At 39.5% G+C, this 14915-nt stretch overlaps 1 protein-coding gene across 1 annotated transcript; it reads left to right on the forward strand.

Annotated features, from left to right (window-relative positions):
• The first annotated feature begins 7843 nt into the window (after positions 1–7843).
• Positions 7844–14225, forward strand: LOC139648715 (uncharacterized). Its single transcript, XM_071524925.1, has 5 exons — positions 7844–7910; positions 9383–9677; positions 11205–11359; positions 11808–12087; positions 14075–14225. Exons 1-5 carry the CDS (start codon positions 7844–7846, stop codon positions 14223–14225), a joined length of 948 nt encoding a protein of 315 aa, XP_071381026.1.
• Positions 14226–14915: the final 690 nt, after the last annotated feature.

The following is a 14915-nucleotide window of genomic DNA, read 5'->3' on the forward strand; positions in this document are numbered from 1 at the left end:
AGCTAATTTCACTTCTTCTAATGTGTGCCCTTATGGTGATTTTCAAAATAACTGTGTCAGTAATGGGACATAACAGATTTTAAACGGGGTTGTTTTCCTGGTGATTGCCAGGTTGCCTGTCCCGTGATCGACAGGTCACCGATTATGGGCCAATAGTAGGCGACACTGCAGCTCTGCAGACGACCCTCAGCCTTGCTTTGGCTGCACTGGCTCCAAAAAATGTCAATATGGCAGCGACTATAAACCCAATTAATTTATTGATTCATTTGTCAATTAATTTACGCCGTAGGCTTGGACTCCAATAGTAATAATCCTAAATAAATAAATAATCCTATCCTGAGTTAATCATGTGAACATCCTGTTTCTCTGTTTCACTTGCATTTATGATATCTAGGATTACTGTTCCCACCAAAATTATGTTTGTTGTTTTTGCAAAGATAACTGATAGAACTTAAATCTTTGGCCTCAGAGAGAGGAGAGGGCGTTGAGATCAGATCCTGTTTACATGACAAGACCAGCATAAAGTTCTGCCAGAGTAGGCTTTGCAAAATCTGATTGTCCATGTCTGTTCTCCCTCGATCGTTGTAATAAAGGTGCTGGTAAATATTGGCAGAGGTTCCCAAATGGTAGTGAGCAAAACAAAGTGAACAGCCACTGCACACGCGCTGCGGAGATTTTTGCATTGAAAAACACAGGAGCGGGCCGAGGCTAATATTTTTGTTGTTGTTTGAAGGCCTTCCTACCACGCCACGTTCCGTTCAAAAATCTGGGAATTTGTTTTTGCCTTAATTATCGGTAAAAACACACATCGGAAAATATAATTTGAGACTTTATTACTAATCGGAAGGGTGTTCTGGTAAATTTGGCATGTATATGATCCTCCAAACAGCTCGAATTTTAACGGCCCGGCCTATTTATGCGCCGGGATGTGGTGTTACTTCACACAAAATATGACTCCTTACCTCCTATGTTCCAAAAATCCACAGACAACATGAATCATAGTAATGTTAGTATGCTAATCATGCCAAGCGTCAATTGGACAAAAAAAAAGCGCTAACTCAGTGAAATAATGATAGAACGGTCATTGTTGATTCTGAAACAGTCCAACTGGCACCACCATGCTGATGACGGTCTCGCTCTACGGAGGGCAGAGTGTTGCTGCAATGACAACGCAAACAAATGGCCGTTAAGGCTAGTGGTCAAGTAAGTTATAGCATGCAATGCACCGCACATAAATAAGTGTCCACAAAGTAAGGCATAGCCCTAGCTCCGCCCACTGGCAGTCTACAGCCCCCCAGCAGCCCAGATCCTCTTTAGCCTATAATTAAAGAACTAGACATACAACAGACAAACGCAGCGCCCCCCTCCACCTGACGGCAGCGCTGGCAGGCACGACTGTCCTCCTGGCTCCTTGGCAGCCCGACAGGGAGGCAGGGACAGGACAGCTGTGCACAAAGTTCATTAAAGGCCCGAGCAACAACGGGCACCGTGTATGGCAATGTTCATCATGCAGCTACAGTTCACACGGGACACATTCGCCCCGAGTACGCAGCTGTTACAGCAGTCAGCTTTCGGCGGCAGTGGCGAGCCAGACGATCTGCAGGGGGGAAAGAAGCACTCCTAAACAGAATCCCCACTAACTAACTATCCCAGCTCGCAGCCTAACTACTTATCTTCATCGCCGGCGGTCTTAGTGGCCGCAAACGACACCCTCCCCCCAGGATGAGTGCACAGACCACGATGTGAACAGGCTACCTGCCCCAAACTCAGCAAAGCTCCACTCCCCTGCAACAACCTGTGTGAGCTCTCGGCTCTGACTTAGGGCGTTTTCACACCTATAGTTTGTTTGCTCTGGTCCGAATCAGTTGATGAGTTTGTAAACTTGCAGCGTTTTCCCCTTGGTTCGGTTTCTTTTCACGCAGAGAAAAATCCAAGCGAACCAAAATGCATCACTACAAACAACGTGAGAATGTTCACTCTGCTTATTGGTCAGATGTGTCTGGGGCGGGAGCAAGAAAGTAAATACAGGAAGAAGGTCCTGAAGGTCCTCTGGACTAGTGCACATTGCTATGCAACATGGAGCAACGGCAGAGTTGGCATTTGCTCATAACTGTTTTATTAGTATCTGGGCAATATACCAGGCAAAACTGTACCAGCAGAAATCCGAATGCACTTCGAGGAAACGTCTTGAAAATGCTATACTGGCTATACCTGGCTATACCTGGCTACAGGAGCCGTTTAGCTCAAACCTGCGGGGTAAATTGAGTACACCTGGTAGTCGGGTCGGATCGAGGTCGGATCACGTTCCCACCACAAACGAACCGCTCCAGAGTTCGTTTGGGACTGGACCGAGACCACCTCCTCTAAAGGGTCTCGGTGCGGTTGTTTTGGTCCGCACCTGAGTGCGATTACTGTGTTCACACCTGCCCAAAGGAATCGCACCAAGGGGGGGAAACGAACCAGAGTCAGATTTAACCGGACTAAAAGCGCAGGTGTGAAAACGCCCTTAGAATTCCCTCCCAGAGTCCAGACAGAGTCAATAAAATACAGGTGAGAGCAATCAATTCACTGTTCGACAGCATTCCTCCTGTGAGGCAAGGCAGTCCCCAGCTATTCACATCACAGTACTTACAAGCCACATTTGCATTTAAGTAACTTTATGGTAAAAAGTTACTTGGATGCAAATTCAAGTAAGTATTCAAAAAGTTACTGGGATTCTGGATAGTGACAGAAATTATTTGCAAATTTCTAATACATACAGCACATTTTAAAAAAGCCACAAATTGTTTTGACTTTGGCAACACTGCTGAAAACAGCAAAGAAATGTATCCATGCTAATTTTTGTAATTATTTCCTTTTGGCAGGAGAGAACCTGGCACTCCAAGGAAAAACCACACAGTCATCATTGTATTCAGTTGGCATTCCACATAATGTCACTGAAGGGAGTCGTGTCAGCAAATGGGCACGGGCCTCCTGCACTCACACACAAAGTGACGACAACCCCTGGTGGTGACTGGACCTGCGCAAAACCCATAACGTGTTTCCCATTAGCATAACCAACAATGCTGTTGCACCACAACAACTCAATGGATCTGAGATCCGCATTGGAAATTCCCTTGAAAACAATGGCAACACCAATCCCAGGTAGTTTATGGGTGAATCAATAACTACTCACTTGCATTTTGTGTATGAAAAAAAGTTTATTAGCCTAACTTGCTCTTTGATAACATGTCATGGCTGATAATGGAAGTTACCCTTGACATTTGTTTTCATAGTTTATAAAATGACAAAATGACAAACTTGGCTTTCATTTGTGCTTCTTTTCAACACAACATATCTTCATCATTCAAAATGGCGACGTCCTGGTCACAAGCCCCACTTCCCTAACTTATAGGCGACTGCCGATTGTAGAAAATGTAAACAAATTGCATTTCCCTTTTTATTGTTAACCTCAAGGGTACCATGCCCCAACATTAAAATCACAAAACACCTCAATTCAAAAGTCTAGAACAGCATTTTAGAGATTGAGATATATGGTGTTACTAATGAATGCTGTGTTGAAAAGTAACACAACTGTGTGTTGTGCCAAATTACACACACGGGTGTGTTGAAAATGAGACATCTGCTGTCCATTTATTCAACTAACCTATTAATGAGTGATTTCTGCGTCCTCCGGTAGGTGTGTTGTGATGTCACACATCGCTGCAGATTTTACCAACACCTTCGAGTGTAATGGGATGGAAGGTTGTTATGTCAATATAGTCATGCCAGGAGGAGAAGAACAGGCTTGCCTGACCCTGTATGAGGTGGAGATGTACAGCTCAAGCCTGGAGCCTGGTCTGAGGAGGTTCAGAAATGTATTACAATCACATTTTACATTGTACGTATTTAGCTGATGCTCTTATATAGACACTCACACTAATTACAATACTAGATTAAACTTCAATTCCTAGATTGTCAACATTAGAAACAGTCAATAATAAGGAGTGTGACGGTCAGAGCACCTTGACAGTAGATGTATGGTGTAGTATGGCTAGTTTGAACTTGGAAGGTAGCTAGGCTAACTCAACCAATCACATCTTCTCTGCTGCCAGAGCAGCTCTGCCACCGAGAAATATTTGTAGTACTAAAACCCCAATCTGCCCAGTGTGATCATATATGATATAGAAGGGATAGGGAAAAGAAATATGAGCCATAAAACCACATGTATACAGTAGCCTACTTGTGTTTTGCATTTGTTTGGTTTATGTTTTTTGTGTTCTAATACTGTTGTTGAGTTGTCTTTTGATTCAGTTGAAGATTTTTGTTTTTAATATTGAACTTATTGTTTCTACACACTGACTGCTGCTCAGTAATATTTATTAGCTGAAATAAAATACAATCATTGAAAGAGCCTGCCATGTTATCATAATTATTGGTCTGGGTCATTGGAGCCATGTTTTTTTTATGTCCTCAATCAACCTGGGTAATGATTGAGCTTTCTAAGAGAGCTGTAGATTTGCTTTAAATCTACAGTAGTTTAAATCCTTCAAAATTACTATTTGAAAGGTTAACATTGTGCACAGGACTGAATAAGGTGTGGATCACTGTATATACAATGAAAATCTTGGAAAAAAGAAAGGCTTGGCACACTGAAAGATGACTGACACTCACTATTGTGATTGAGGAATATTTAACTGATCAGCATGAGGATACAGATGTTTCAGCATAAAGCTTTCATCAGTGTAAAGGTGAGAAGAGGCAACAACCTCTATGTATAGAAGCTAGTGTTACACTCCTAATTGCCAGTCAGTGCAATAATGTATTGCATTATTACAAAATCTGAAGATGTTATTACATTATACTTATTATGTTAACAGTTTTTATTTTCTTTTGGACTAATTTAGAGGGAGATTTATTACATTTTGACGGATTATTATATTATACGGCAATCATTACATTTTTGGTTGCTACATGCCGCAATGTTGGAAGAGAGACAACAAAGCAAAAGATTGCAATGTTATCTTTGCTTCCTCCTTGAAAAAATGAAGAAAATGCCTATTTTTCTGTGCAGTGCTGTGTTGGGTATTCATTGAAATGATCCTCTTCCCTCTTTTATAGCATTGTTTTTAGCATTGTACCATCACACAGAAATTATACATTTTCTTTGGTCAGGGACATATTGTGTAATATGATTTGCCTGGCACCTTATCATGTTATCATGTTCCGGTAATACACTATTCTCTATAATCAATCATAGCTTATCTTTATGATTATTGGTTGATCCGATCAGGAAGTGCATTCTGAAATTTCTTGGAGATTTTCAATACTGAGTCTTATCTGTTGTCAACAACAGCACGTGAGACATGTTTCTCCAAACAAGAAGTATAAGGCAAAAATAAATTTCACATACAGACATATTGAAAGTGTTTGCACCATATGTATTACATTTTGATGGATTATTATATTATAAGGCAATCACTAGATTTTTGGTTGCTACATGTTGGAAGAGACAAAACAAAAATAAAGAATAAAGTTATCTTTTCTTCCTCCTTGAAAAAATGAAGAAAATGCCTAATTTTCTGTGCAGTGCTGTGCTAGGTATTCATTGAAATGATCCTCTTCCCTCTTTTATAGCATTGTTTTTAGCATTGTATCATCACACAGAAATTATACATTTTCTTTGGTCAAGGATACAGGGCCTTATATGATTTACCTGGCACCTAATCATGTTTAGGTAATATTACTACTCTCTTATCAATCATAGCTTATCTTTATGATTACTGGGTGATCTGATCAGGAAGTGCATTCTGAAATTACTCGGGAATCTGTTGTCAACAGCAGCACGTGAGACACGTTTCTCCAAACAGGAAGTATAAAGCAAAAATAAATTTGACATAAAGACATATTGAAAGTGTTTGTACCTTATATTGTTGCAATGTACCTTGTACCAATGCCATATTGTACTGTGGGCAGAATAGCTTTCCTCTCTTGTTTGCTTGTGATGATATAGGACAAAAGATTGTTCTGCCTATTACAAAACTAACTGATGGTACTGACTGGTCTTTGTTTCAAAACACTGTCATGTTGCAAGACACTTTCTTCTTACAGTGAATAGTAGAAATAATTTTGTTCATGTAAAAGTAGCCCACTTTGTAAATAGAAGGCCTAGGTTTTATTCTATAAAATGTTATTCCAGAGTATTTTGAATTGAGTCATTGTATTGGCAGTGGTAGCTGAAAGGTTAATGACGGAGAGGTTGAATTGGTTTGAATCCCAGAACGGCTGTCAAAGTCCCTTGAGCAAGGCATTCAGCCTCCCAATGCTGCACAGTGGATTTACTGGTGTGAGTCTAAAGCAGGAGTCTGCATGCTCAACTAACCATCCCTGTATAAATAAAGCTTTGCACACAATGAAATTGCATCATTTAGTATGGATCAGTATACTAACATCTACAACTAAATAATATTTCTTGTTTCCTGGAGTCATGTTTTGATTTTGCAACAACCCCTCAGCCCTTAAATGTCATACCTTTAGCCTTTGTTGTTGAGAGTGATGGTGAGGTTGGAAATTACTGGGTGAGGAATAAGTGTAAGCCTGAGTGTAAGTAGTTGCAGTGTCATTTAGTGTACAGTAGTGTGGTGTAATGTAGTGTAATGCAGTGAATTTAAGTATAAATGGAGTGGTTTATTCAAACTCTGGAGCGGTTACTCCTTTAGTTTGGTTTGTTTGGCCACGTGAGAACAATACCACTCAAACTCAGAGTTCTGGGATTTACTGTTGAGCCTTCGGGCGGTGTTGTGGACTCAATTTATGATCTGTCTCACTATCATCAAAGTTGCCTATCCCTCATCTGGTTAACAACCAAAGTATGCCTTATCTAAATGCAGATAAAGCTCTCTGTCGTCATGATGAGACTTGCGCATAAATACTCTTTGTGGTTGACATGGTTTGTCAAATTGTATTCATCAGGCTAAACAGTGGTCCTTACTCTTCTTAGAGTTCATTCAGCGTGTCAAGGTAAGTGTTTGTAGCCTTGGGAATAGTTTTGTCTGAACTTGCTTTCAAAACCACAATCTGGAGGTTTTTGTGCCTATTAGTTATAGCTACATACCCGTAGATTGTTGTTCCTTGTTGACCAGTAGATTGTAGTTCTTTACATCAACAACTACTGCTGGGATGCCCCTGAGCAAGGCACTAAACAAAGGTTAAAACAACTCAGTAGTTACTGGATCTATATCTTACTTTAACCAGTCAATTTTCTATTTTTACAGATAATGTTGTAATTGACATTTATGGTACCTATTCGCTAGTTTCTCGTAATTGTTTTTATTTACACTAAGAGATATAAGTAAGTCAGTGCTGTCTGTTAACTGTGTTGTTCTGCTACCCAAAGTATTAGTGCCATATGCAATGCTGGGAAAACAAGCACTCAGTATCACTACAAATCACTATATATCCATTAACAAATTCTTACCTGAAGTTCATCATTCAATATAGCCATTAGCCAATATATAGAGGATCCAATGCTGAGACCCGTAAGCTTTATATATACTGTATATACTGTATATGATTAGGTTTGTGCTGTAAAAAAAAAAGTATGATTTAATTTTCGAATCTAAACTGTCATTCATTTTGCAGCAGTAGGCCTATGTGTCTTTTTTTTTTTTTTTTTTTTTTTTTCATTTTCATGCCCTTTGGACATCTGATTTTTGGAACAACACCTTATTGATGAGAGGAACCATTAGTCCCCAGATGTGTTGCTAACCCAGGATAAATTTAACACGCTATAATGATTACAATGTAAATTTCTTCAGTGTAAGTCTTCTAATGACCCTCTGCCTTGTCTGTCTCAACCAGAATAATGAAACACACCACAGCTTTCGTTTTGCTGCTTCTCCTGGGAACATGCATGGGTTCCATCAGTTCAAGTAAGTATGATCTTGTAATATTTATGATGTCTTTGCTATAAAATATCACCTTGTGTAGCTTTCAGTACCAGAGAGCTCTAATCATGGCATGTGATTGATTAAAAAATACTATTATTACAGGTTAGAAAAAGAGAGGGATATGATAAAGATTGTTGTGGTGTGGATGTAGGTCCATTCTGTCATGTTATAAGTAAAAGTGAATGTCTGATATGGTAGAACTGTTTCCAGTAAACTGTCTTTAGCTCTAGCCTGTACTCCAAAACTCTTTGAGTATTGGTGGGGGGACTGGACTGCCCATTGCTCCGACGGCCCATTATTCCGAAACCCCAATAGTCCGAAAAATGTCCACCCCATTGGACCGAAAGCCCATTTGTCTGACAGCCCATTATCCCGGAGGTGGTTGGGTTGAGGCATGGGGTCATTGAGGTTAGGGTTAGAGCAAGCTTATGGTCAAGGCTGTCAGAAGCCACGGTTGTGGATGGAGCCAGGCATGGAGTTTTTGGGGTTTCGGAATAATGGGCCATCGGAACAATGGCATGGCACCATTGGTGAAGGGTCGCTTCCAGAAGACTTGACACTTAAGACTCCAACAAGCTCAAAAGTCGGGTCGCCTCTAAACCAATAACAAAAATAAGCAAACTCGAATCTTGGCATCTGTTGATACTACTTTTTAGACATAATATTTTTGTCTGTGTCACATATTCCTCATGCCTTTATTGGTAGACAAAGTTGAATTTATTTAGAAATGAAAAAGAAATTAAAAAAAATCTGCGGGTTCTGTCTAAAAAAGAAACAGCCCCTCGAGTAGGGATGGAATCAGTACATCACTTTGAGCATTAGCTGGTCTTCAGATGAAAGCATGAGGTGTGTAGGATGTGTTTGTGAACCTCCATGTGTCTGGTAGCTATCTCTTGTCTTGAATTTTGATTTCTTTTGCCAGTCATAAATTTTGCCTTCCTTGTAGTCACGGATGTCCCTTTCATATTTCTTTCGCTGTACTCACTGAGATGATTTCTGAAGTTATCAATTGAGGAGGCAAGTTTAGCTTGCAGCTGGGCATACTCATCAGTTTACTCATTCTCATCAGAGAGCCCTTGTGACTAACTACTAAAAACAGTATATTAAGAAAAACTTGCGCTGTGGCCAATTTTAAAAATTCCAACGGATTTGTGCTAGCTATTACTCTTATTCTAGCTATTACTTTGAGTGCTCCAAAGGAAATTTTTGATTTCCGCGGATATTAATGGGTTAAGGATCTTAGTGGGAGTGCTGAAAGCTAAAACTGTAATATCCTGTTAGTCAAAGGAAGACCACTTCCACACACTTTATTATGGCAAAACTTGGTCTTACACCAAGTTTTACAATTATAAAGTGTGCTGAAGCAGTCTTCCTTTGACTAACAAGCATCTTAACTCAGAAAACAACCTTCCATTACTTTTTTACGTGTATTTCAACTTATGTCTCATTCACAGGAAATGTGGCCTTGCGTGGAAGAGCAACCCAGTCAGACCTCATCAATGAACCATGGGCAGCTTATGGTGCTGCCTCCAATGCCATTGATGGAAACCGTGAATCTAATTACTTGGCTGGATCATGCAGCTGTACTGACCAACAGACCGACCCCTGGTGGAGAGTGGACCTGCTGGACACCTACGTTGTCACCTCCATCACCATCACCAACAGAAGAGACTGCTGTGAGGAAAGGATCAACGGGGCAGAGGTCCACGTAGGGAACTCTTTATTCGCAAATGGTGCCGCAAACCCAGTGTAAGTGGATATGAAGACTTATGAGATATCCAGCATTTGAAAAAAGTGATAGCTACTCTTCAAAGTTTTTTTTTTTACCTTTATTTATCCAGGGAAAGTTGACTGAGCATCATTATCTTTTCTAGCAATGCCCTGACCCACATTCACACCTGGCCAGTACAACCGTCTGCTGCTGAGCAGCTCCATAGTATAAATGACTAAAATGACAATCATTGTAACCCTTAATGTGTTTTACTTTCATGGCAGCAATAATTTGAGAATATGTGCTAATTTTTGAGCCTTGTGGTTGTGAATCTAGAACATTATTGATGTTGTCTGCTTAGATCTGCTTTGGGGATCTGAGGTAGCACAGCTAGTGCTGTTATACAATAAGTGGCTAAGGAGCTATTCTCCGTTCATCCATACATGTTCATTTTCAACTCCGCCCTGCTCCATATTCATACAGATCCATACACTCACACCTGGGAGCTGCCCAGTATAACCTCAGTTTTCCACTGGAACTATTGAGGTCTTTGTGTTTTGCTCATGGGTACAATGGCACCTGTGGAGGAAGGAGAGACTGTTACTCACATTTCCTGTCCAGGTTTTCACAGTTCGTCTGAGGAATCAAACCTACAACCTTCCCGTCAAAACCCTGTTTCTTTAAAGGAAGTTCACCCAAAAATGCACATTTTGTCATTCTCTACTCACCCTCATGTCAGTTGGAACACTAGTGAAGTCTGTATGTCAATATAACGCACAGGGAGTTTGCTAGTGCTGCTCTGTAGCAGCATTCTCCAAAACAACCGTGATTGGAGACAGTTTCTGTACAGTTCCAAAAAGGGCAAAAATGACCATAAAATTAAGCAGCATAATCCAAGTGTTTTGAAGCCAAAAGATTGCACTGTAGGTCCAAAAGTCAAATATTTACCTCATTAGCCTATCTCCTAGATTTTCCACAATTGTTCTACACCATGCCAACCAGCACTACAGTAGTATACAGATATTGTTTTCAAATGCTGTCAGAAATATTGTAATTACAGGTAAATTGTGCTCGAATTACCCAATAAATACAAATGGGAAAGTCAAATTTTACGTGATGCCCAAGATGCCAAGCGGTGACATTCTCATCTTTCTTTGACCTGTCGGTGCCACGCAACTTTAGCCAATAAACTATAAATTAAAATATCAATTACAAAGCTCTCCAAGTGGGGAAATCTAGGAGATAATGAGGTATATATTGGACTTTTGGACCCACAGTGCAATCGTTTGGCTTCAGAACACTTGGATTATGCTGTTTGATTTTGCTGTTTGTTTATGGTCATTTTTTGCTCTTTTTGGAACTCTACTCCACTCCAGGAGTTTTGGAGAAGGCTGGTACAGAGCTGTGCCACTTAACTCGCTAAGCTATACTGACAACAAAATTCACCCGTGTTTCAACTGGCATAAAGGTGAGTAGATAATGACAACCTTTTGACGACTGTTGACCCCCCAAGTACTGCAGGTATAACATTAATTCATGGACTGCTTCCTCTCTCTCTCTTTTAGGGTTGGTGTTATTTCTCAAATCCCAGCAGGCAGGTCTTTGACTCTGACTTGGAGCAGAGGTGTGGAGGGGCGTTATGTGACTGTGGTTCTGCCTGGTTTAAACAGGATGCTTACCCTCTGTGAAGTGGAGGTCTATGGATACCGTGCCCCAACTGGTGAGAATTTGAACTGTAACATGTATAGACTATTAGTTAATGCAATTAGTATTGATTTTCTGCCAATCAGTAGATATAGATATAGAAGTCATAAGATGAAGTTATACAACTGAATCACAGTCAACTTTCATTCAAAATTTCATTTGTATTAGAAATTGTAGTTAATCCTACCTTTACTCTGCATCCTACATTATTATTGCAGGTGCAAAAGAAGCAAAATTTCTCCTTAAATGATTCATAGGAGAAATGAATTGCCATAGTGTAACTAAAAAATTGTATCACCCTTCTATAGGAAATCAAAAGTTACTGGGATTCTGGAGAGCAACAGAAAAGGATTTGCAAGTTTCTAATACATACAGTGCATTTAAAAAGAAAATGCACAAACTGTCACGACTGCAAAGAAAACTATGTATTTGTGCTGATTTTTGTAACTATTTCCTTTGTGCAGGAGAGAACCTGGCACTCCAAGGAAAAGCCACACAGTCATCATTGCATTCAATTGGCATTCCATATAATGCCATAGACGGGAATCGTGCCAGCAGCTGGGGACGGGGCTCCTGCACTCACACAGGAGCCGACTTGAACCCCTGGTGGCGACTGGACCTGCGCAAAACCCATAAGGTGTTTTCTGTCAGCATAACCAACATGGATTCTTCATCACAACGACTCAATGGAGCTGAGATCCGCATTGGAAATTCCCTTGAAAACAATGGCAACAACAATCTCAGGTATGGGTGAATATATAATGAATGGACTCATGTCACTTGTTTTTTGTGTGTGAAAAAAAAGTTAATTAGCCTAACTTGCTCTTTGATAACATGTCAAGGCCGATAATGAAGTTACCCTTGACATTTGTTTTCAAGACATAGTTTACAAAATGCCTATCACATTTTTAACACACCTGTGTGTCTAGTTTGGGACAACACATCTGTGCTACTTTTCAATACAACATATCTCAATGATAACATGTATAGACATCTGAAATACTCACAGTCACAGGGTTAAGTGCTTACTGAAGAGCACCCCAACTGTTAAGGGAGGGGAGAACTCTTTTACTTTTTCCTCCCAAATTTTCCCAGCCAGTGTGAGGATTCAAAATGGCGACGTCCTGGTAACAACAGTACTTCTCTGACCTCTAAGCTACTGCCAACTGCACAAAATGCAAATTGTAGTACTTTAAAAAAAAACAAAAAAAACAACAACTTTACTTTTCATTGTTAACCTCAAGTCTACTCCACCCCAACATTAAAATCACAAAACACAGAGGAACATTTTAGAGAATAAAACCTATAGGCCTTTCAAACATAATGTTGTTATCAGGGCCGTGCACAGACTTTTAGGAGGGCAGGTGCCCAACTGTGATAAAAAAAAAGAAAAAAAAAGGGCACCCCTCTTCTGCCCCCCGGAAAAAAATCCACCACAAGTATCAACTCAATTTAACTTATTATTTTAGAACTTTCTAAACGTTCACAAAAACTGAATTTAGATTAAATAAAATGAAAGATGCCTTCATCCTCCCATTTCTCTCTGACTCTCATCCTCCTCTCTTCTACTGCTGGTGATCCAGCTAGATAATGTTCTGCTGCCTCTTGCTGAAGCCTGAAGTTCCCTTCCTTTCTGCCTTTTTATTCTTTCTTTTCTTGGCATACTGTGACCAGAAAATAAGTGAATGTCAGATTAAATCATTTTTATTATGCAACAAGCCACATGCAACATCCTGTATGAAGCTAACTATCTAACAATGTTTCAGTTTTACTGACATCCATCCACCCATGTATTCATTAATTTCAGCACCTTGAGATTACATTGTATTTAAATTTTTTTGGATCTACAAATAAAATTAGTTATTATTATCATCATCATTATTATTATTATTATTATTATTATTATTATTATTATTAGGTATTTAGCTATGTATTCATGTGACAGGGATAATGTAGAGTAGGCCTACTAGTTCTATTTTAACGTTTGGCATGTTTGCTAATGGCTATACAAATAAATTGTATTATTATTGAAACCAGAGAAGCCCAATAAGACCCATTCAGTCAATCAAAACTAAAGTATTTACATGTTATATATTCGTTACAAACAGGGATGTAACTGAAAATAACTTAAAGTTACTTTCAGTTGCTTTTCAGCTGGCAACAGGTAATTCTGGTCTGTTGCTAAACAAAATAAAGTTAATTGAAAACTAGGGCTGAACAATTAATCAAAAATTTTATCGAAATTGCAATATGGCCTAGTACAATTTTTAAATCGCAGGAGGCGCAATATTTGTGAAAGGCGAAATGTATGTCAAAATACCATTATAAAATAAGATCCCTGCAAAAATCACACCATAATCATTTTAATATGTTTTTCAATGAAAATGAGAATAATGATGTAAAAATACGCTATGCGCCCGCAAGTTCGAGTAGGAAAGGACCAAACCATTTCACAGAAATAGGAGGGGGGGCTGTCTGGGTGATTACTTTTATTTTTTTACATAAGCAGTTTTGAACTGACAGCTATGCCAGTGTTTTTTGTGTCAAGGGCTGGCTGGGGGCACAAACTTAAAATTTAGACTTGGCCAAAAAGGGCAGTTGCAATGGAAACCACAAGGGGAGGTGCCCAAGCCCTTGAGCAACCCCCCCCCCACATCTTTCTTTTAGAGTGTCTATTTATTCAACTGACCTATTGCTGAGTTGACTAAGTGATTTCTGCTTCCTCCGGTAGGTGTGCTGTCATCTCACACATCACTGCAGGTTTTACCAACACCTTCCAGTGTAATGGGATGGAGGGTCGCTACGTCAACATAGTCATTCCAGGAAGACACGAGTACCTGCACCTGTGTGAGGTGGAGGTGTACGGCTCAAGTCTGGATTAGATATTAGGAGGTTCAGAAATGTATTTAAGTATGTATGTAAGGCAATTTCAGCTCTGCCTGTGAGAAATGTTTGTAGAATTAAATTCCAATCTGTCCAGAGTGATCATGTATGATATAGAAGGGATCGTTTTTTTTGTTTTTTTTGTAGATAAACCACTAAATAATATTTGCAATTTGTTCTGTTTAAGTAGAATACTATTTTATTCAACAGGGAGCCAACAATGGTATAGTGATAATGATGCTGTGCATGTACATACTGTATGTCTACTTGTGTTTTGTATTTGTTTGGTTTATACCTTATTTTATAATGCTGCTGTAGAGTTGGCTTTTGATTCAGTTGAAGATTTCTGTTTTTAATATTGAACTTATTGTTCCTACACTTCTGTTGCTCAGTAATATTTTATTTTTGCTGAAATAAAATACAATCATTAAAAGAGCCTGCCATGTTTTCCTTTTCGTATCATCCTTATTGGTCTGGATCGTAACATGAATTGGAGCCATGTTTTTTATGTCCTCAATAATGATTGTGCTTTATCTAAGAGAGCTGCGGATTTGCTTTAAATCTACAGTAGTTTGAATCCTTCACAATTACTGATTGAAAGGTTAACACTGCACAAGACTGAATAAGGTGTGTACCACTGTACAGAATGGAAAATCGTGGGGAAAAAAGAAAGGTTAATCTAACACGAC

This window comes from Centroberyx affinis, unplaced genomic scaffold, assembly GCF_046629955.1.
Source record: "Centroberyx affinis isolate AG114_WGS23_722 - 3 ecotype Tasmania unplaced genomic scaffold, CSIRO-AGI_Caff_v1 ptg001249l_1, whole genome shotgun sequence".
NCBI classification, from domain to species: Eukaryota; Metazoa; Chordata; class Actinopteri; order Beryciformes; family Berycidae; genus Centroberyx; species Centroberyx affinis.

Excerpts from the sequence above, each read along its gene's own strand:
- LOC139648715 (XM_071524925.1), top strand. The coding sequence starts at position 7,844 with ATGAAACACACCACAGCTTTCGTTTTGCTGCTTCTCCTGGGAACATGC. Across the intron at positions 7,911-9,382 it reads CATGGGTTCCATCAGTTCAA|GAAATGTGGCCTTGCGTGGA; the intron begins GTAAGTATGATC and ends TCTCATTCACAG. Across the intron at positions 11,360-11,807 it reads TGGATACCGTGCCCCAACTG|GAGAGAACCTGGCACTCCAA; the intron begins GTGAGAATTTGA and ends TCCTTTGTGCAG.